This window comes from Bos indicus x Bos taurus, chromosome 7, assembly GCF_003369695.1.
Source record: "Bos indicus x Bos taurus breed Angus x Brahman F1 hybrid chromosome 7, Bos_hybrid_MaternalHap_v2.0, whole genome shotgun sequence".
Lineage (NCBI taxonomy): Eukaryota > Metazoa > Chordata > Mammalia > Artiodactyla > Bovidae > Bos > Bos indicus x Bos taurus.
The window spans coordinates 52,150,404-52,173,784 of NC_040082.1; the positions used below are offsets into that span (position 1 = coordinate 52,150,404).

Below are 23,381 nucleotides of genomic sequence, written 5' to 3' on the forward strand. Positions count from 1 at the left end.
GTCTTCTGTTTTCTCCTGAGATTATGGCCATCCATCTATGCTGTGTTCTAAATTGGAAGAGGGGAGTCCTGATCCCTCCCCAGAAGGGAAGAGAAAGCAGTGAGAAAGTGAATGAGGGCAGTAGTCGTTGGCTTAAATTTAGTGGGAGCAGCCAACATCTGTGTTGGGTAGAAGGGTCTCTGGTTGCTTTTTCTCCTTAAAACCTTAGCCTGTTCTCATTCAGAGAGTGAACTTGGTTAATAGACTGCGTGCAAGAGAGCAATGGAATGATGATGACTGATAGGTCCTTTCCTTAGAAGAGCTTTAGTATTCATTCCAATGAGTATTATTAAGATGATACCATGATTCATTTGCTGGCATGTATGGTGTCTCTTCTGGATAAGGCTGCCATTGATAAGGGCACAAAGGCGCCAGTTGCCCCAAAACTAGACTGGTCAGATAAACAAGCAAACCAACAGGGAACAGCTCCCAGTCTATAGATGCTCTGCAAGCTCTTTTCACTTGCTGCTGCCAATATCTGAAATGAGGTGGCTCCCGTCCAGTGGAAATAGCCTCGTGCCCAAAGGCCAAATAATGTCGTGGATGCTCCTTCGGGTAGGGGTGGGTTTTAGTTTCATTGTCACTGAATTTCTATCACTTTTCCTTTGGCTGGCACATTTTAAGCCCTCTGTAAACATTTATTGAATGAGTGGGTACATTTATTTAACATTTACTTTGCAGGAATAATGTCAAGTGAGCAGATGATCAGAACATGTGTGCATTTGTGCTTCTACATCATCTTCTCTTTCACTGACAACTTTGTAGAATATTAACTTTTATTTATCTGTTGGCTGCATTGACACGTGGGGTCTTCGTTGCAGCATTAGAGATCTTTTTGTTGCATTGCACGGGCTTCTCTCCAGTTGTGGTTTGTGAGCTTAGTTGTCCTGAGGCATGTAGGCTCTTAATTCCGTAACCAGGGATTGAATCTGCAACCCTTGCATTGGAAGGTGGATTCTTAACCACTGGACCACCAGGGAAGTCCCTTTTCACTTCCTTATATTTCTGTTATTAGCTTTTATTCCTAAAATTCATTTTTGGTTTGAGGGGTGGGGACAGTTAAAACACATTTTTCTGAGCTTATCTCTGGCTGTAAGTCATACAATCGATAGTCTCAGTGATCTAAGTGTAATTATAATCATTAGATCCTTTAAAGGGGAGCATCTATAAGGGAAGGTAGAAGAGGAGAATTAAAGTATATTCATATAATCTAAAATACTGCATTTGAAGTACCATGTGTATAAAGATGTGTCATATATAGTTAATCAGGTATGATAATACCTTTTCCTTTTTTGAATGAATATTTTGCCCATGATCATCTTTTTGCTTAGCAATGTGATGCTTGTCACAGGAGCATCTGAAAATAATAAGAATTAGCATTTATTTATCCTGTATTACGGCTTCCCTGGTGGCTCAGCGGTAAAGACTCTGCCTCTTATGCAGGTGCCTCGGGTTGGATCCCTGGGTTGGGAAGATCTGGAGAATGAAAAGGCAACCCGCAACCCACTCCAGTATTCTTGCCTGGGGAATGTCCATGGGGCAGCAAGAGTTGGACATAACTTAGCGAGTAAACTAACATCACCTTATTCTGTATTAAGTCCTTTTTATTTCTTATCTCATGCAATTGTCAAAACCACTCAGTTAGGTAGATGGCTTTCCAACTAGATCTTCCCATCTTATTGGGAGGAAACTTTGAGAGATCAGGCAATTGGCCTACGATCACAGAAGCCTTTCAGTGGTGGAACCAAAATTCATACTGACTCAGAACCACAGTCTTAACCCCATTCTACAGCGCTGCCTTAAATTCTGCCTTCTTTTATCTTCTTGTACCTATGGGGTCATGACACATCTGTCCAAATTGGAGTTAGTTACCGAAGGCATGCTTAAGTCCTTCTCCACACCTCTTTCCTGAGGGGCAGATTATGAAAGATCGGAAGCACAGTCAGTTGGTCCCCTTCTCTGCATAGGTTTGGGTGCCAGAGCCCTGTCTGGTTCCCTAAGCTCCCCCGCCTTCCCCTCGGAGCAGCCTCGCTTCCAGGCTTGTTAGGAGGAGCTCCCAACGGTTGTGCTTAAACACAGCCAGCTTTCCAGGGAGGTGCCCGCCACACTCAGCACTCAAGGCTGTTGTGCATTGAATTAGCAAAGGATACCCATGAGGGCGCTCTTCATCAGGTGGACTTGAATGCCTCCTTCTCATGCTGTGTATGCTGCGGCCCCCCACCCCAGCTTCTTTAATAAATCCTAAGCAAGATTCCGCCGAAGTGTTGACTTAATGGGGCTCTGTAAAACTCAGAGAATCAGGAGATCCTACGAGAATGTTTCAGTCTAGTCTCCCCTTACAGATGAGGAAACTAAAACCCAAGTCTCAATTTGAGACTGAATTAGAGCTTTTTCTACTCTCTGGTTTACTGTAGGGCACTAAAATTTACAAAATGAGTAGGTTCCCCCCCCCCCCGAGTTGTGTCCAAAAAAACCATGATGTTTTTAGAAAAATTTACCAAAAAAAAAAAAATGAGGACAATAAAAATAAGTGAAATTATAAAGTTTGAATATACCCATTTAAAGTGTTTTCTTCATACTGTATATACTGTTTATTAAAATAGTACAGCACCTTATTCATCCTATTTTATGCCCTGCTTTTCATTCTGTAGTGTATTATGACATGACATCTTTCCATGTTTTAAATATTCTTTTATGCCATAATTTTATTCTTTTTTTAAAATTGAAGTATAATTGTGTTATAATGTGTTAATTTCTGCTGTACGGCAAAGTGATTCAGTTATACATAGGAGTATGCATGTATATATATCTCTTTTTAATATTCTTTTCCTTCATAGTTGATCACTGGCTACTGAATACAGTTTCCTGCGCTGTACCGTAGGACCTTGTTCTTAATCCGTCCTGTATATAGTAGTTTGCATCTGCAAATCCCAAACTCCTAATCTCTCCCTCCCCCCACTTCTCCTCCCCCTCCGCCTTGTCAACCACAAGTTTGTTCTCTGTGTCTGTGAGTCTGTTACTGTTTGTAAATAGGTTCGTTTGTGTCATATTTTAGATTCCACGTATAAGCATATGGTATTTGTCTTTCTCTTCCTGACTTACTTCACTAAATCCATCCATGCTGCTGCAGATGGCATAATTTCTTTCTTCCTATGGTTGCGTAATATTTCATCGTATGTATGTACCACATCTTCTATACCCATTCATCTGTCCATGGACATTTAGGCTGTTCACGTGTCTTGGTTACTGTGATCAGTGCCGCTATGAACACTGGGGCTGCGTGTATCTTCTTGAATTACAGTTTTGTCCAAATATATGCCTGAGAATGGGATTGCTGCGTCATATGGCAACTCTGTTTTTACATAACATAATTTCAAATATCTTCATATTGTTCCCAGTGCTTCAGTCAGTTCTGTTTTGTTTGAATTTTCGATTGTTTCCGAGACCTTGTATTCAACAGCAAGAAATGAAACGGTGGCCGTGTTTTCAGTTGCTGCTTTTTAGCGGAAGTCAGAAGTTGCCCCATGCTAAGTTGAGTACCTTGCCCACATTTGCTCAGCTTGTGTTAGATTCTGATTTGAGTCCCAGTATCTTTGAAGTTAGTCTTATATTCTTGTCATCTCTCTACTTGATCCAGCAGTTTTGCCATTTTCAGGGGGAAAACTACTGCCCCTCTCTATTTTCTCCTGCTCTCCCCATGAGCACGTGTTTGTCCCTTCACCACCATCGTGCTTACCTCCCTGTCTTGCTGAGGCTGCTGACATCTGTAGAGATACACCGTGTCTCAGGACCAAAAGCTACGCAGCTGGAGAGGAAGTATGCCTGTTCTCCTCTCCCCTCCTTCTCCTTAATGGCTTAACCTATAAGCTTGGCAGCTGGTTTTAATTTTACATTTTCTGTGTATACGTGTGTTTGTTTTTAAAAAATTTCCCCACTTAATTCTTTCAAGGAGAACTTTATTTGAAATTATACTCTCTTTCCCCCCCAAGCCAATCTGTGTCCCATATCTTGATGCGATTACTTTGTTTGGGGAGATTGATAAATTCAGAGTGGAGTTTCTGGTTTATCCAACCAAGTTGGTTTAAATTATGGCCTTAGAAAGGGCTTCCAACAACCTAAAACATTTTAGAACAGTTGAATGTAATCCTCTTCTGCTTCTAGAAAAATCCATCCTAGATTTATTCCACAAAGAAGGTATGTTTTTGTTTTGTTGTGTTGTCATTCCAGTTATTTCATTGCATGCTCTGTCTCAGATTCTTTGCTGTGAGAAATCAACTTAGCATTGGTTGGTTAAGGCCAGGAAGAGAAATAAGAAATGCATTATTCCAACCCTCTTATTTTAAGGATTAAGAAAATGTGGACCAAAGAGGGAAGATAACTTGCCAGAGGTCAGGCAGAGAAATAGTTTTTGAAAACATGCATGAGGCAAAGGACTCATTTCCTTTGCGCTGGTTCAGTTCTTTTCTCACATTTTTTTTTAGGGGTAAAATGTGAAGGGTGTGTTATGAGCAGATTTGTATCCACTTGAAATTCATGTGTTAAAATTCTGACCCCCTAGTACCTCAAAATGTGACTGTGCTTGGAGATAGGGTCTTTAAAAGAATAATTAAGTGAAATGAATTCATCAGAGTGGGCTCTGATCTGGTGTGATGGGTGTCTTACCAGAACAGATTAGGACATGGACACCCAGAGAAGGACACAGGGAGGAGAAACTGGGCAAGCTGAGGAGGGTGGCCTCAGAAGGAACTAACCCTGCTGACACCTTGACCTTGGACTTGGAGCCTGCAGAACTGTGAGAAAATAAACGTGTGTTGTTTAAGACAACCAGTCTGTGGCACTTTGCTGTGGCAGCAGCAAACTAGTATGGAGGGAAGTTAAGAACAATGACATTTAAAATTCAAAATTTCAGATTTGTAAAGCTCTTAGTGAACAGGAAGGGGAAACCCAGGTAATTAGTTTTTTAAGGAAATAATGCCATGCCAAAGCCTGTACTAACTTGATTTTCAATCATAATTTTATATATGGCATCTCATTTCATGCTATAACATGCCTAAAGCTATATATAGCTCCACCTTATAGATGAGGAAACTGAGGCTCAGACATTTAACTTATCTAAATGTATGTATTTATTGACTAAGTGGTGAAGGTTCGTCCAAATTCATCTCCTTGCCTGACTTTAAAACCTTCATCCATTACACTGAAGTTGACCTGAGCTATTTAGTAACCATTGTTAGGAAGTTGCTTAAAGATAGGAAGGGAAAATTTTCAGTCACCTGGAATCCACTTGATCGATTGATCAGGAAATATTTGGCTGTTGATTTTAGGATAAAAATGGAGATCAGGGAAATTTTAAGATAACATATTTGAGTATCTCTTCCCAGTGGGTTCACATGTCAAAATGAAACCACATAATGAAAAATTCATGTTCACAGTGATGGACCCTAGGCCCTAAAGAAATCTGACCCATCAGAAGAGAATCAGTTACCCATGCTGGGTCATATTTGCTAAGGCAGGAAAGCAGACCCATACATACATCTGTAACACAAGGGGGCATGGAAACAGTCTATGCCAGAGTTTTGCCACTGCATATTTTACTTTTATTTTATTTTTATTATTTACTTACTTATTTTGGTATGGCACTTAGGGTCCTAGCTCCCCAGCCAGGAATCAAACCTGCATCCCCTGCAGTGGAAGTGTGGAGTCTTAACCACTGGTCCGCCAGGTCTTATTGCTGAAAAAAGACCTGATAAATGTGTAATCAACCAAAAAAATCAAATGAACTTGAGCTGCTGGTAAAATCTTTTGTTAGGATATGGGAAATAGAAGATGCTTTAACTACTGAACATTGACAACTCTCTTACAGCAGTGTTGTCCCTGTTTTAAGGTAGTGTGGTCTATCATTCTTAAACATATGGGTTAAACTTATTTTCATGTCCCCCTGGCAACTCCGATGGGTTAAGAATCTGTCTGCAATGTGGGGGACCTGGGTTCAATCCCTGATCGAGAAGATCCCCTGGAGAAGGGAATGGCAATGCACTCCCGTATTCTTGCCTTGGAGAATCCTATGGACAGAGGAGCCTGGCGGGCTATAGTCCATGGGGTCGCAAAAAGTTGGACATGACTGAGTGACTAACACTTTCAAACTTACTTGGACTTTATCAGTAAGAATATACAAGCAAGTTGAGAGGTGCCTGGGCTTTGCTTACAACAGATCCTGGGGACAAGGCCCAGCCCAGCTATATACCTGCTGTGTAACTTATTGGGCTCTATCTTTCGAAGAGACTCTTGATCCAGCCACATTTCCCCATTTTTTCATCCCTGCCACCACCACCTTGCTAGAGCTTCCATCACCTTACTGCAGGAGCCTTCCACTGGTCTCAGTGCCCCCATGTTGCTAGCCATCAGGTCATTTCTTCATGCATGAGTGAAGTGATCCTTTAACTTGTAAATCAGATCAAGTCACTCCCCAGGTCAAAAATTTGTTTTGGAGACTTCCCTGGTGGTCCAGTGGTTAAGAATTTGACTTCCAGTGCAGGGGACATGGGTTCAATTCCTGGTCAGGGAATTAAGATCCCCTGTGCCTCAGGGCAACTAAGCCCACGTAACACAGGGAAGACCCAACGTAGCCAAAACAAACTCTGTTGCACTTGGAATAGCACCCAGACGACAGTGCTCAAGGTTCCACGTGGCCTGGCCCCTACTATCTCCACTGCCTCTGGAGTATTGGCATCAGACATCTTCCCTTCTCTCTCTCTCTCTCACCTAACATGTGCAGCTCAGAGCTCCTTCACTCTCTGCACCCTTGGAGATGGGAACAGTCTTTTCTAGGAGTCTTTATTTGTGAAGCTCAGTTCTGCAGACAGCTTCTTAGATGTGCCTTTTCTTGAAAACCTAGTCAGAAGCAGTCCCAGACCATTCCAACCCTCCACCACCCCCTCACCTTCTTTCTAAATGTCACTTATCACTGTTGAAATTACACTACTTAGTAGCTGACTTAATCTTTGCTGTTTCAACTGCTACAGTTGTAAGGTCAGGGATTTAATTTTGGTCACTCATGTGTCCCTAGTACTGTGAATGGGAGGCATTTACAAACATTACACGAAGGAATGAATAGATAAATAAATGAATGAATGGAAAGGCACACTGTTCCTTTACCTTAAACACATGTGCTTTTCCTCAGTAAGCAGTCTGGGGAGGACAGGTGTCCAGAAAATAGGGTTATCAGAGGACAACTATGTCTGTGAATCTGTTTCTATTTTTATATAGATGCATTTGTATTATTTTTTAGGTTCTATAAGTGATATCATCTAATATTTATCTTTCTCTGACTTATTTCACTAAGCATAATATTTTCTAGGTCCATCCATGTTGCTGCAAATGACAATATTTCATTCCTTTAAGGTTGAATAATATTCCATTGCATAAATGTAGCGCATCTTTAAAAAAAACTTCTATTGTGTATAGTTGCGCGTTGTATTGTTTTCTGCTGTGTAGCAAGTGAATCACTTATGCTGCATGCCCAAAACTAACTCAATATTTTGAATCAATTATACTTCAATTAAAAAATCAAAAATTAAAAAAAAAAGACAGCTAAACTATCTGTCTCGTGGTCTAATCTCAAGTGAATGACGTGATCAATGAAAGATGAAAAGACTTGGGATAATGGACACAAGTCCTAACACATAGATGAAAACCTGCTGCTTCTGAGATGACTTGTAAAGACTCACAAAAGTTATAACTTATGCTATTTTTTAGACACAATTTAATACATGTCACAATGTACATCTTATTCTATTATGCAGAAGATATCTGCAACTGTAAACCTCAGCAGCCCAGGCACTTTTGGAAACATTCCTGAGCAGAGACATGTCATAAAAGAATGGATTAGTGTGGAACTATTCCAAAGAAGGCTGTTCTCTGGTGTTAGAATCACAGAATGTGAGCTAGTGACCACTGGGAAAAGAAGCTTGTAACTCATGGCTTTGCAGGTAGGGTTGAAGTTGGTGGGCCCCCAGGCACAGAGAATCAGTTCCTGTAATGTCAACATGGCATTTCCAAATAGAAAGCAGTCTTGAGTATATTCCAGGAGGTACCTTTTGGGTAAGCCTTGGATCTACCTTGAAGGTGAAGAATCCTTTTCTTATAGTATTAACTGCCTACTCATCTTATTTTCGAGTTCTGGTCGTTTTCAAGTGGTGCCTCAATTGTATTTATTTCAAAGTTTCATTTCATTCAAGGTCTTCCTGATCTCTTGAAGTCTTTGTTTTCAGGAGTGTCTGCAGTTTTCTCTGTCAATAGAACTCGGAGAAGTTTGGGGCTTAAAAAATAGTCAGAGTCAAAAATAGTGCTTAACCACCTATTGATCAAATGAAAGCAGAGCTGTGGGTTTGCAGGTTCCTAGGCAGTCAGAAGGCATGACCCAGAGAGTCAGTCATCACCATTGTCATCTTCTTTTGTCAAGAAAAGAGCCAGAAAAAAGAGAAAATGCCTCATCCCCCTTGTTTCCCATACTTCTTAGGAAGTGTGTTTGGGTTCTGATAGGAAGGTAGTTAAGACATATATGTTAACTAAAAAGAGGTGGAAAGTCAGGCTACTTTTCAAAGATAGAGACAAAAGTGGGTAGTCATCCAGCTGAGAGACATTGACCTGAGATCTGAGTTCATCTTTTAAAGAAACATGCATTTCTTGAGCACCTACCATGCACTGGGATTTGGGCTAGACCTTAGTCCTTTGGGACAGATATCATTCCCCTCATTTTACAGCCAGGACTGTGAGTCCAAAGCTCTTCTCATTTCATCATTCATTGAGCTGCCCTGGCACTGACTCACCACCTGGACTTCACAACGGAGCAAACTGGGAGCATCTCGGGTCTTTGAAACAGCTCCTCCCTCCCACACTCTCTCTCCAAGGGCCCTTTCCACAGCAGCGTGGTGCGAGCTACAACACGGTAGCTGTACATTCTTGACACATCCGCCACTGGCCAGTTTTAGGAGGCTGCAGAAGCCAGTGGTTGTGTATTTGCAACCGCAGTCGCCAGGCAGCCCCCGCCAATTTTAGAAGTACAGGGTGAGACTTGGAGGAGAACCCCCGTAGCCTCCACAAATAGATGGGGAACAATTGCCTGTCATTTGCAGGTGCTGCTCACACATTCCAAGGCCCAAGCATGATTGCTCCTCTTGGAATTGCATTTTGGCTGGCTTTCAGCTTTACTGAAAGAGTTTTTTGTTTCTGAGCAGCAATAGGGTGGGGATTCACTAGGCTTCCCTGTCAGTCCAAAGACCCAGTCAAAGCCGGCTGCCAGATGCCCATGATCAAAGTGGAGAGAGAACTGCTTCTAAAAGAGGGAAGTAGGTCCCATTCAGCAGACAGCAGCCCCAAGAGGCGAAGTGCTTTGCTCAGAGTCGCAGAGCTGGGGCCAGAATCCAGGTCCTGACTCCCATTTCAGGAGCCTGGACTATCCTTCATTCCCATTCAGTTGGTATAGCCATCTTAGTGTGGAGTTAACGCAATTCCAGCCATCAGCTTCTGACCAGTCTCTTAAATCTCAGGTCCTTTTCCCTACCTATGTGCTGTGTGACTGACAGCACCTCAGAATTATTCTTCATGTTCTTGCACCCCAACTTCATGACTCTCCTTTCAATTCTCCATGTTTATTAATGGCTTCTTTCTGACCAGCTTGCCTTGACATGTCATTTGCCTTTGGCACATCACTTCCTATTTGTCTGTCTGTCTGTCTATCAAAATGTAGTTAATTTACAATGTTGTGTTAGTTGCAGGTGTCAGCAAAGTGATTCAGACACACCCGCATATATATATACACACATACATAGATATCATTTTTCAGATTGTTTTCCATTATAGTTTATTACAAGATTTGAGTATAGTTCCCTGTGTTCTCCATTAAGACCTTGTTGTTTATCTATTGTATATATAGTAATTTGTATCTGCTAATCCCAAACTCCTGTTTATCTCTCGCCCACCCCTTTCTCCTTTGGTAACAATAAGCTTGTTCTCTATGTCTGTGAGTCTGTATCTGTTTTGTAAATAAGTTCGCTTATGTCATTTTTTTAGATTCCACATGTGAGTGATACCATATGGTATTTGTCTTTCTCTGCCTTTACTTCACTTAGTATGACAGTCTCTGGGTCCATCCATGTTGTTGTAAATGGCATTATCTCATTCTTTTTGATAACTGAATATTGTTCCATTGTGTGTGTATATATATACACCACATCTTCTTTATCCATTCATCTGTCACTGGGCATTTAGGTTGCTTCCTAGATACTGTAAATAGTGTCACATCACTTTCTATTACCCTTCCTTGCTAAGCAGGTTCCAGCTTTTCTCCGAAGTGTATCGTATGTGTTCTAATCCATGCTCTTCCTGTCACCTGGAGCACAGCAAACTCCTTGTTCTCTTTTGTATAATTTTCTGCATTAAATCACTTTTGAAAGTTATAAAATGACATATGTTTTGTGCAACTAGTGAAATAATGTATAGAGGAAAAAGAGAAAAAAAAGTTTCTCTACCTCCGCCCTTTGACTCCCTGTCTCTTGCCATTCCTAATGTCGATGATTTGATATGCATCCCTCCAGACCTTTCTGCTGCTCACATGGAAACATAATAAACATATTTACATGTAGTATATTTGTTTACTTTTGCAAGAACAGTATCGTATTTGACACATTGAAATGTACTTATGTTCGATATTGCTTCAGTTCAGGATTAAATTTAACCTGTTTAAAAGTCTCTGCATCATAATCCGCAGTGTGGCTGTGTTCAGTTTATTAAATCGTGTCCCATGGCTGGCTGTTCAGGGACTGGACTCGATGTTTTCTTTCTGCCTCTCCAGCTGCCATCTCCAGGATTTTCTGTATTGCTCCGTGCCCTGGACCTGTCTGGGCTGCATGAGTAGGTCCTTTGCCCTTGGGCTCGGGTTTGGATTTAGTTCACATGGTGCCACTCAGTTTTGAGGGAGGGTGGATGGTGAAGTCAGGGTATTTCGCCCTGACTCCATGCTCCTGGGTGACTGTGGAGTGGTGGTGTGCCCCTGCTGCAGGGCACATCTCCTGGCAGCGCCCTCTCCGTATACCTGCCCCCACTTTGACTCTGGTGATCACTCCTCTGGCCTCGTTGGGCCTGGGGATGGTGTGACTCCCTGTTGTTGGTGGGCCCTGGGGGCTGCCCATCCATTTAATCTCCCTAAAGCCTGCCCATGCCTTGTTAAATAATCCCTTTGTTAAATGCTCTTTAATAATCCACTCTGAGTCTTCCATCTGTGTCCTGGCATCCCGAGCAATAAAGATCTTCCTTTTTTTCCCCACTGACATTTGCTATTACTTTCTAACTAGTTCCTTCCTTTATCTCGAGCATGTTCATTCTGTCAGGTTTTCTTTCAAACTCTGGGGTTGTATTTCACTCATTTTCTCAAACTCCTTCCTGAGCTCTCCAGGACCCATGGGATAAAGGTGAAACCCAAAGCCAGTCGTTGTTTGCATCTCCCGCTTCCAGGATACGAAGTATGAGGGACGCCACCCATTTCTACAGCTTCCTCCCTGAAATGCATGTCTTGCATTGATAGATTTGGTCTCACGGTGACTGGTTCTGTGACACCAGACCCTGTGCCTTCCTCCCCCCGCCCCAAGATGCCCTGTGTTCATCAACTCAGTGGGAAGAAGAACAGATAATTCATTTCATGGAGGAGTAATTGAACAAAATGTACATAAAGCTTGTAAGAGTTTCTGGCATGTTGGAACTTTTCAGTAAATGCTGGTTATGAATTACTCTTCACTCACTCTGATCAGAATTACTGCCCTTCTGCACATCTAATGCAACATCTTCACAGCCAGTAATCACACAAGTGTACATTTCAGGAATGAATTATTAAAACTGCTTATCCCTAGAATCAAGGCCTGGTTGAAATTTCAGGCCCTCTTCCCTGATGAACGAAGCATTTGGCTCTCACACAGGCTGTTGGGCTAAGGGGACATAGTCTGCTGTTTGAACGTAGCTAGACTCCAGTTTCCTAGTCTGATTATGAGTATGGAGCTTTCCTCCATAGCTCATGGATTTGAGGCCTCAAAAAACAATGCCGCACAAATGAAACAAACAGAAAAAAACCCAAATAGCAAACAAAACACAAAACTCTCATATAAATCCAGACCAAAGTTGGCCAGGAATTAAGTCTCTTAAACTATGGACTTTTTGTCAATCTCTGTTCTACTTTACACTTGTCCTGAGCAATACAATGTGTTTCTCAGGTGCTTTATATCTAATAGTAGTAGCAACCAACATTTGTACTGCCATTTAGATTTGCCTTTAATTGGACATGTCCATAATCAGAGCAATAAAATAGAGGTGGTAGCACAATAGAGAAATTAGTAGAAATATTTGCGATGCCTGCCACTCATGGAGCCTTTTCTATAAGTGCCCAACACTACATCATCATATTTAATTCTCACAGTAGCCCTGGGAGGTAGGCAGTTACCTGTATTTTACAAATAAACAAGTGGACCTTTCACTCAACCAGAGACGCTGAGGCCCAGAGATGGATCCATTGAGTCACTTGCCTAAAATCACACAGTGAGTCGGTAGCAGAGATGCCAACACAGCTTTGGCTTCCAGACTCCCTTGGTCACTGCTGCACTTCTGGATGGCTCTGAGAACTGCGATTAGGGCTGGTTTCCATCCAGACGGCAGCCTTTCCATTTTCCTCTCCCCTAAGCCCAGCTGAGGATGTACCACATTTTTTTCTTGTGCCCAGATTTGGTACATCCTATTTTCTGATGAGGCATGCTTGTCCTCACTCTAGATTTACTCCACCCTGCCCTCTCCCTCCTCCTCCCTAACCTTTTGACCCGGTGAGCCTGCCTAATCCCCAGTACCCTCCTCCCTCTGCTCTGCTGCCCAGGATCTGGGACATCCCTGTGACTCTGCTTCGGGCGCTGCTCTTACTTCTGACAAAGCAACCCATGGCGACCCATACAGGTCCTTGTTTCAAGAGCAGGGAGGGTGGTCCTGCAGTTACATTACGTCATTTTAGATGATTCTGAAAGAGGGCATTCGATAACGTTGAACCACATAGAAAGAAATTTTGTCTCCTTTCAGTGAAGGAAAAAGTCTTCAGGTAGTGGTGATTTGTCTTGAACACCCTCCCTGCCCCCCCAACACTGGGTAATCTACCTTTTAACAGAGGTAGCAGATCTGAGGCCCATCCTTCAGAATCCTTTTGAGGACGGCAGAATGCAGCCAAAATTTCATGAGGTTTTTATTGTGTTCATTCCTGGGTTTACTGTCTATTTTTGGTAAGTGATACTAGCTTAGAATTTATGGGAGTGAGACAGTGTTTACTTTAAAAATACATTTATTTCAGGATAATATTAAGTAAATAACAGTACAGTTTGTACCAGGATCTGTCCAGTGTCTTGGAAATACACAGTGAGGACTGAGGTTTGGGCTTCACAAGCCCAGCTGACCTTCCTGCTTGAGGATAGGATGACTTTGTGGCTCCTTCTGTTCATCGCTGGGTCATCTCTCCCCTTGTCATCCTCTGGTTCCTGGCCAGGTTTTCCACTTGTGCTTATCCGTGTTTGGGACCCTGTTCAAGATTGGGAGAGCGTTATCGGGGGCTGGGATTAAGATGCCATCCACAGTTCATTCCGCCACTCCAGTCTGACCCAGGCAGCCACGTCACTTGTCTGGCCCTTTGATAACCATGTCTTCAAATGGTGAACATGGAGTTGTAGGGGGAGTAATGCACACAGCTGGCTTTGGTGTTCTGGTTCAGAAGACGGGGCCGCCACCTTGCCCTGGTTAATCCCGCCCTTGGCCACTGCTTCCTCCACCTTATGGTTGGCCCTCCAGGGCCAAATCGAGCCCTTTAAAGAAAGTGGAAACAGTGCTTGCTGTTCGTTACGCATTATATATAGTGGGCTATGTTCTGAGGGGAATGTCCCCTGTTAGCTTCCATGGTGCACACTTAGTCATAAGTATATTTGGGTGATGAGAGAAAGGAGGTATTCCTTTTTCTTTTTTTCGGCAATGCCACGTGGCATGTGGGATCTTGGTTCCCTGACCTGGGGTTGAACCCATGTCCCCTGCATTGGAATCGCAGGGTCTTAACCCCTGGACCACCAGTGATGTCCTGGAGGAATGTTCTTGAGATTCACCTGTAGCAGTTCAGAGTTCTGAAATAGCCAGCCCTGTACATCTGCCCCCGGCTTCAACAAAGACTCAGAGCCAAGAGGCTGCATTGCCCTCCAGGAAGTCTTCTTTTCTCCCTGACCTCACTCTCTCTCTCTGTCTCCATGGCATGTTTGTCACTGAGGGGCCTGGAAACTGATCCATGCTTTGGGCAGGGAGAGCGAGTTTGGGGGCTGGTTTCAGACCTCGCCACCCACTCCGCATTCTTGAAGGAGGAGGGCATGTAGATTGTTATCTGCTCACGGAGCCTTATTTCCAAAGGAATAATGACCTGGACGGGCCGTGGGAACCTGCCCTTTGCGGGTGGGTGTAAACAGAGAAGTTTTGGCTGACCTTGGCTGCTGGTGGCAGGAGCTGAGAACAGTTGCTGGGGGTTGGCTGGGGACTGGCGTCTCTGGAATTCCCTTTATGGAAAGGCCTGTTAGATTTTGATGAACAGAGTGTTGGTTCAGTTCTTCTAGAGTGTTTGTGAGAGGGGCATTGTATGGCAGCCATTATGATTGGAAGAAAGAATAACCATAATAGTAACTCCGATGTACTAAGATCCATACATTCCCAAGCAGAGACTCACCATCATCCTAACCAGCACCCTCAGAGAAAGTGATCATTGTCCCCCATTTCACAGATGAGGTAACTGAAGCCTAGAGAGGTGAAGTCACTCATCCAAACACAGGTAGTGTTTCTTTGAGAAGTCAAACTCCTCACCCAAGGTTGCATATTCAACAGCAGAGATGGGTTGAGAAGGCTGCTCTCCTGGGAGCCTTGTCAGTACCTTTTTCTGAATCCCACAGTGAGTCAACCAGGACTGTCTTAGAAAGCCTTTACTCCGTCTTCTTTAAATGATGCTGCTTTAGGAAAGAAAAGCAACAAGATTTCATCTGTGTAGTCTATCCATCTTGTTTATTCTTAAGAATGGGAGTGTTTTTAGGGAGTCAAATCTAATTATACAGATGGGATTTTATTTTAAATAACCACCTGTGCCTTCATCTGGACTTAAAAGGATCTTGAGTCCCCACTGAGGGTCGGAGTCTGTGCTTTGTGATTTGAACACAGGTAATAAAAGATTTGACTGTAGAAGATTCCATCTCCAGTTTATATCCTCTTTCTTTTTTTGTCCTTCCTCGGATTAGAGTTTTTGTTCTGAGCTGCTGGAATGTCTGCAGAGCAGAGAACAGATGTGTCCTGAGTACTGTCCCGGGGCTGACTTTATTGCCTGGGAAGAAATCCATGGAGGGCTCTGGTTTCTCTGGGAAACATATTCATATTAGCTCAGATGGAGGTGGTAATTTAAGTCCTTCAAGTTGAATACTAGGTGAGGAATACTGAAATGGGAGCCGGCATCCCCAGCCAGCTTGAGTTCAAGATTCTGTCCTTGCATTCGCTAGTCTAGTTGGAATCATAGCCATTGTTAACAGCATTTGCTTGTGGGTTTTCTTTCTCCCCCTTCCTCCCTCTGCACCTCTGTCTTTTCTCACTCCTTTCCTTCTTCTTTTTTCTCTCTGTCTCTCTTCTCTCCCATTTTCTCACAAACTCTTAATTTTTTATAGTTGATTTCTCTGATCATTATCATACTCTAGTGAAGGAAAAAAAAAGTTGGACTTTATCAAATGTCAAGGGCCTCTGCTATCCTGGATAGTAAATCAGGTCTCTCTGTAAAATGCATTAATTGGGAGATTGGGATTGACATATACACACTATTGATACTGTGTATAATCATATAGATAATGGCTTCCCTGGTAGCTCAGCTGGTAAAGAATCTGCCTGCAATGCAGGAGCCCACAGTTTGATTCCTGGGTTGAGAAGTTCCCCTGGAGAAGGGATAGGCTACCCATTCCAGTATTCTTGGGCTTCCCTGGTGGCTTAGACAGTAAAGAATCTGCCTGCAGTGTGGGAGACCTGGGTTCGATCCCTGGGTTGGAAGATCCCCTGGAGAAGGGCATGGCAACCCACTCCAGTATTCTTGCCTGGAGAATCCCATGGACAGAGGAGCCTGGCAGGCTACAGTCCATGGGGTCGCAAAAAGCTGGATACTACTGAGCGACTAAGCACAGTACATAACATAGGTGACTAATGAGAACCTACTATATAGCCCAGGGAACTCTACTCAATGCCCTGTGGTAACCTGAATGGAATAAAATCCAAAAAAGAGAGGATATATGTATATGTATGGTTGATTTACTTTGCTGTAGAGTGGAAACTAATACAACATTGTAAAGCAACTATACACCAAAAATTTTTTTGAAAAACACACAAACACCATTAGGCCATAAGGAGCAGGTCTGATGCACTGACTTTACAAGGAGTGGTTTACAAGTGATTGGATTCCTGAAGTTTCCTACCACAAAGAAAGCATTCCTGCACTGGACTTGTCATATTCAGTATCAGAAAGAGCCACCTGGCATAAGGTTTACGGATTATTGGTGCAGTAGCCTCAGGTGGAAAGCAGTCAGGAGCCAAGAGATGGAAGACCTGGATTTGCTTCCAGCTGCAACTAATCAACTCTGTCACTTGGATAAAGTCATCTCTCTGTGTAGATCTTCCATTTAGAAAATGGGAACAATAGTCCCTCCCCCGTAAGTTTCTTAATTCAAAGCATTTTACTAAAATTTAAAGTACTGTAAATAATGAGTAGAATAAACGGAACTAGTATTTATAGGTATTTACTACGTGTTAGCATGTTAGATATTTTATATATACATGTACACACACATACTTTTTCCCCTTCATCCCCCTTATTGCATTCTGGCCGCCACCCTGTGAGGTGAGCCTGGTGTTATTAATACTACCACTGTGAGCTAATAAAACTGGGGTGCTGAGAGGTTACGTCCTAACTCAAGATCACAGTCCTGGTTAGGTAGTCGGCCTGATTCTCCCAGTACTGGGAGAACCCCGCGGAGCCCAAGCTTGGTGGCTGGCACACCTGGAACCTGGCTGGGCTATAAGAGTGGGCTGCATTGAGTCCTGGTGGCCGTGCAGCGCCTGAGGCAGCCACGGTCCTTGGTGGTTCAGTCTCTAATTAGCTTCATATTGGGTTCCAAACCCCCTCAGGTTATTCCCATGTGCTCAGGAAGTGCCATCATTCGTTATAGGTGTTAATGCATGAGAAACATTGGTTGGCTCACGCCTACCAATGCAGGAGACATAAAAGATGCAGGTTCGATCCCTAGATCAGGAAGATCCCCTGGAGGAGGGTTTGGCAACCCACTCCAGTATTCTTGCCTGGAGAACCCCATGGACAGAGGAGCCTGGTGGGCTACAGTCCATAGGGTCACATAGAGTCAGACACAACTGAAGTGACTTAGCACACACTCACGCATGCATTAACCACTTTAATAAAAGTTTGGGGGACAAGCTGAGGACCCCAGGAACAGCATTTGCTTGAGCTCTGTGAGTTGTGGTTTTGATACTTCTGCTCTCCATGATAAAAAACAAATAATAATACTGTACTAAATAGAGCAGGGGTTTTATTATCCCCATATCTGAAACCTGTGCAAGGCCCCCACTTCATCTTTGTGCTCATTTAGATTTTTGATGATTGGGTCAAAATTATTTCAATAGCATTTGAACAGTTTTGAATGATGCCATCTCAGTGATATTAATTCCACTTGAGTCACCTCTTCTTATCCCTCTGATGTACAAGGTGCCTGGGATAGCTTTTACCCTCTTGTTGAGATTTGATGCTTATTGAAAGAAGTGATGATCCCCAGTGGCTCAGGACTGGATGTCCCCAGGCAGGAGAAGATGGTCATATTTCATGACAGGGCTTAGTTCAGGCAGAGTAGCTGGCTCCTTTCCCCCAACCAGCTTATTTCAGCTCTTTGCTAGAAAGATAAAGAATATCAGAAAAGCACTGAGCTGTTAGAGGGAACTCTTAAAGTTACCAAGATTATTGTTGGTGTGAAGCTCCTGCTGGAGAAGCTTCTGTCACCTTCACAGACACACAAACTGTGTCTGGGGTGTGACTTGGTACTGGGCTGGCTGATGGCTGCCTAAGAGCCTTTTATAGAGCTTATCAAATACAGATTTGTTGGCCCAGAGCAGGACCTGGAAATCTATATTTTTATAATGTGCACCCTCGTTTGGGAAGCACAGTCGTAGGAGTGTCTCGTATAATTTTGCAATTACTGTTATTTTAGATAACAATAGCCTTCAATTAAAATGTTTTTCCTTAAAAGCACAATTTTCTGACCATTTCACATAATTTTCTGACTCAGATGGCCTTTCTATTCTTCTGATATAATACACCCTCCTATGTCCCACCCTTCATCCATTTATTTGACCAGCGTTTAACAGCTGTCTAAGACGGGTCCCAGCTGTCTAAGATAGGGTCATAAAGAGTCAGACACGACTTAGTGACTGAACAACAAGAGATGGGCCTCAGGAAATGAGCTAAAAAGATCAAAAGACACATAGTTCTAAGCCCACAGGAGCCTGTGGTGTAGCCAGGAGACCATTAAACAGTAAACCAATTCTTGTGGAATAATATCATTGTTTCAGCTACAGTGGGAACACCTAAAATTTGCTGGAAAGTCAGGTAATACATCCTGGGGTAAAAACCCTTTGAGGCTTAACAAAAGAGAGGATGGTTATCAATGGCAGGTGACCACAGGAGATGGCAGAGAGAATGGCTCTGCAAAGGCTTAGTGGCCAGAGAGCCATAGGTGTCAAGAACTGTACATTCTTTGATTTGCCACCATATGTGTAGAGCTGGTGGTAAAGAATCTGCCTGCCAATTTGGGGGGCACCAGAGATGAGGGTTTGATCCCTGGGGCAGGAAGATCCCCGGGAGGAGGGCATGGGAACCCACTCCAGTATTCTTGCCTAGAGAACCCCGGAGCCTGGCAGGGTACAATCCATGGGGTCACAAAGAGCTGGACATGACTGAGTGACTAACACACACACACACACACACACACACACACACATTGGTAAAACACGTGAAAGAAACGAGGGTGGACGTGCTGACAGAGGGCAGCTCACTAGGGGCTTGGAGACGGTGTGTGGTGGGAGTTTGTACTTGACCTCATTAGTGCATTTTTTTGCCATGTATGTAAGTTTTTTCTCAACATCTCATTGATGTGTATCTTTTTTTAAAAAATCCTTCCCCCGACGGTACAGCATGATGAAATTGCTTCTTCTCACGCAATACCTTGGAAGCAGGAGAGACAGCAATAATTGGCTACGTCCCCAGTGGAGCCCTAGCTTCAATTCTCATCTTCTGGCCCTGTTCACAGTCTTTGATTTCGGAAGCCAGAAGTCAGCCTGTTTGTGGGGCGTCCTTCTCCATAAAGCCTAGGTCCCTTTTGAAAGCCCTGTCTCACCAGTGTCATCTCATGTCCTCATCAGGTCCCTCCTTGATCCCTGAGTTCCCTCCACACTGATCTATTTCAGGTTTTCAAAGAAACACAACTTTTCTCCCACCACAGGGCCTTTGCACACACGGTTCTTTCTGTCTGTAGTTCTCCTCCATTCCTAGCCTCTGTTTTAAAAAGCCCTGTTCCGTGCTGTGCTAAGTCACTTCAGTTGTGTCTGACTCTGTGTGACCCTATGGACTGTGACCAGCCAGGCTCCTCTATCCATGAGATTCCCCAAGAATACTGGAGTGGGTGACCATTCGCTTCTCCAGGGAATCTTCCCCACCCACGGATCCAACTGGTGTCTCTTAGGTCTAACCTGCAGTGGCAGGTGGGTTCTTTACCACTGGCACCACTTGGGAAGCCCCAAAAATGGGGACGGGGTGACGGCAAAGGTGGTCAAAAAAAAGCCCTATTCCCCTTTATTTGTGACGCTTGACATAATTTGACATTGTTTTACTTATTCTGGTGACTTTATTGCTGGACTTCTGCTTTAAGTTCCATCAAGCCAGGGACCTGGTGTGGCTCATTCCCTGCCACATCCTTACCACCTATTTAATAAAAAAGGTTAGATACCTGTTTGCTGAGTGAGTGGATGTGTGAACGATGAGTGGATGAGTGGATGGATGGGTGGGTGTAGTTGAACTCTGTATGTTGAATTCGTAACAAACTACAGCCCACCATTGTTTTTCAGGCTCCTAAGAATTCTCTTCTCCCGCATGAACCCAGCAAACTACGTCCATCCTTCACGCTGTGCTCTAAGCTCCATTCATTTAATGGAATCTGTGATCTCTAAAGCTCACGGTGATCTGTTTCTCTCCTGACTTAGACATAAAATATATGTTTGTGTTTTGTTAATTACCTTGGAATGTCTGTGCTTTGTTTCCAGTTGGATCACTTACCCAGCTTTCATTTAGTTATGACTTTTAAAAAAGACTTTTCTCATAAGAAAAGCAATAAAGAAATATATTTCAGAGAATGTGAGAAATACTGAGCGTAGTATACTCAGTATACTGTGTGTACTGAGTTCATATATGAATCCCGCATAATTTCTCCTCCTTGAGTTATACATTCCACAATTTGTGTGCATATGTGTGCACGTATAAGCCTCCCGAATTTTAAACATAACATGATCCCCCTGTCATAAAGACTTTTCAAGGCTATTTCATTGTGTGCCTGACCCTAAGTTCCGTTTTCGAGACTTACTATTCAGTGCCAACAGAACACCAGACGGGACGCTAGACACCGAGGTAAGTGTTATCCTACTTAATGTTATTTAGTGCTTTCTGGAGAAAGATAATATAAAGAGTAGCTGCATTTCTAAGTGGCTGTGATAGGTTGCAGAAGAAAGAAGTGAAAGAATAATTTGAGTTATGGTTAAATAAGAAAGATTGGATCCCCAAGAGACACAGCCACTTAAATACTGAGTGCCCTGAACTCACAGGCGTCTTAAGACAGTGGTTCCTGCTAAACCTCTGAAACAAGGACTTGGGAGAACCTTGGGAGACCACTCTTCTCTGAAATCTAGCTGTAAGAATAACTCCTGTTTTCCTTCTTTTCTAGAGCGACCGTCTTCTGATCAAGGGAGGCAGAATCGTCAACGATGATCAATCCTTTTATGCTGATATTTACATGGAAGATGGCTTAATAAAGTATGTATATAGGACCCTTCGCTTTATCTGTTGAACTTTCTTCGCTAGAGACTCAGAAAGAAACTTGCTTCTTTTGCTTAGTAGACCAGTGCTTCTGTGTATTTCATTTCTCCTCTTTAAAAATGAATCTTTCATTTAGCCCTTCAGTCTGGATAATCCCTTTAAAATTGGATTTTAAACTAGCCGTAGTTCACTTGGATTGCATGAATGGGTGACAAATCTGAGTTCAGTCACCCAAATGATGCTACAGGCCCCTTTGGGCAAGCTGCATTGATGGGTGCTCTATGTGTTGTGAAGAAGTGGGTGATGTGACCATTGTCCTTAAGATCGTTGAACAACTCCACAAATTACAGTACCCTAAAAATAGAAGGCCCAGTACAATAGGTCTAGTCCCTTCTTTAGGGGCTCTTCCTGACCTAGGGATTGAACCCAGGTCTCCTGCATGCAGGCAGATTCTTTATCTGAGCTACCAGGGAAGCCCCACAATAAGTACCAAAGGAATTCAGGTAAAAATAAGTAATTTAGAAGTGCACGAATGGAGAAATCCCTTCAGAGGAAGGTTGTGAGGTGGAGAGGGCATTTAAACAGAACCTTGACTTAGGAAGGACTTGGTTGGGCAGTGCACAGATAGGACAAACGTTTCAGGCCAGGTTTCCCAGTAGACACTTCAGGGATATGTAATTACTTTACAGAATGGTTTGCCATTGGATGCCTGAAAGCAGCATAGCCAGATAACCTTTATGTGCAACTTCCTTACACAGTGATCTTTTAAAAAGGATTTGACCTATACATAGCCTTTCATCACATAAAGCAGGCTGCTTCCCCACACTGATAAGATGTAGTTTAGAACTAGTGTATCCAGCCCACCAAATGAGCCATCCTGGCCTCATACAGTTTTATTTTTATATTATTCAGCTTCGTTGGCTAGCTTTAAGATTCTGGTTATAGATCGCTTACTTATCTTTGAGAACTTGGCTTAGATAAAACTTTCTGTGGGTGGACATTCCTTACCAGCCCCTAAATCTAGGAGCTCTGATGAGTTTTTTTTAAGATTTTTTTTTTTTTTAATGTGGACCATTTTTAAAAGTCTGTATTGAATTTGTTATGGTATTACTTCTGTTTTATGTTTTGGTTTTTTGGCTCTGAGGCATGTGGATCTCAGCTCCCCAATGACGGATTAAACCCACACCACCTGCATTGGAAGGCAAAAAACCAGGGAAGTCCCTTGATAAGTTTTTAAAATACCCCATGCTTTTATCAATCATAGCAATTCTGACACTATTAGGCCCCCTTGAGGGCAAGCACCATATTAGGTTCTTCAGTGTATCTACAGCACTTAACCCAGTACTTGATACATAGAGACTTTTGTAAGAGCTGCCTTTTATTGAGTATATATCACAGTGTGTGCCAGGCATTAGAGTAAATGCTTTACAGGTCTCATCTCATTTAATCTGCCAGCAATTCTATGAAGTAGGTACTCTTATTACCCTCTTTTTCAGAGGAGGATAGAGAAGAAAGAGGAACAGAGAGAGTAACTTGCTAAAGATCAACATATTAATTCATTGAATGAATGAACAAATGCAAGAATGAAGATGTTCACACTTTGTGGCTTTTCCGATTTGCATACATTTTCATAATAGAAGTAGGAAAAATGGTGTTATTAGGCAAGTCAACTGACGTAAAAAATACTTTCTTCAAGATATAAGCCACAATTAATTTTATATTTTTCTCTTACTAAAAAATTATTCGTGTAGTCTGCTCTCTTTGGAGCAAATGTGTTCCCTCATTTAGACATTTTCAGAGTTAGAAAAAAAAATGCAGTGCCTCATGCTTCTTCATTCCAGAGCTCATTAACTGATCATGGGACTTTTTGTGGTTGGCCCTTAAACACAGGCCCTGAATCCTTTGTGCAGTGATTCAGGCATCTACTACCACAGGTGAATATATAAACTGAATCTTCTTTGCTTTCACTATTAAAATAGACTGGAAGGCCACTTGCCAAGGACATTATAGAAGGAATTTAACCATCCAACGTGTGTGTTGGTGGTGGAGAGAACAGTGTATAAACATGATTTTCATCTAATCCTATAATTTGATATATCTTCGGCAACTTTCTTAACCCAGAGAACTTTGA

General features: G+C 42.8%; 1 protein-coding gene across 2 annotated transcripts in view; it reads left to right on the top strand.

The window, feature by feature from the left end:
• Positions 1-23,381, top strand: part of DPYSL3 (dihydropyrimidinase like 3) — a 116,926-nt gene that overhangs the window by 58,004 nt on the left and 35,541 nt on the right. For both annotated transcript variants that reach the window (XM_027546049.1, XM_027546050.1), the window contains exon 2: positions 21,159-21,247. In XM_027546049.1, coding sequence (XP_027401850.1) covers positions 21,159-21,247 — 89 coding nt within the window. The remainder of the gene's footprint in view (positions 1-21,158; positions 21,248-23,381) is intronic.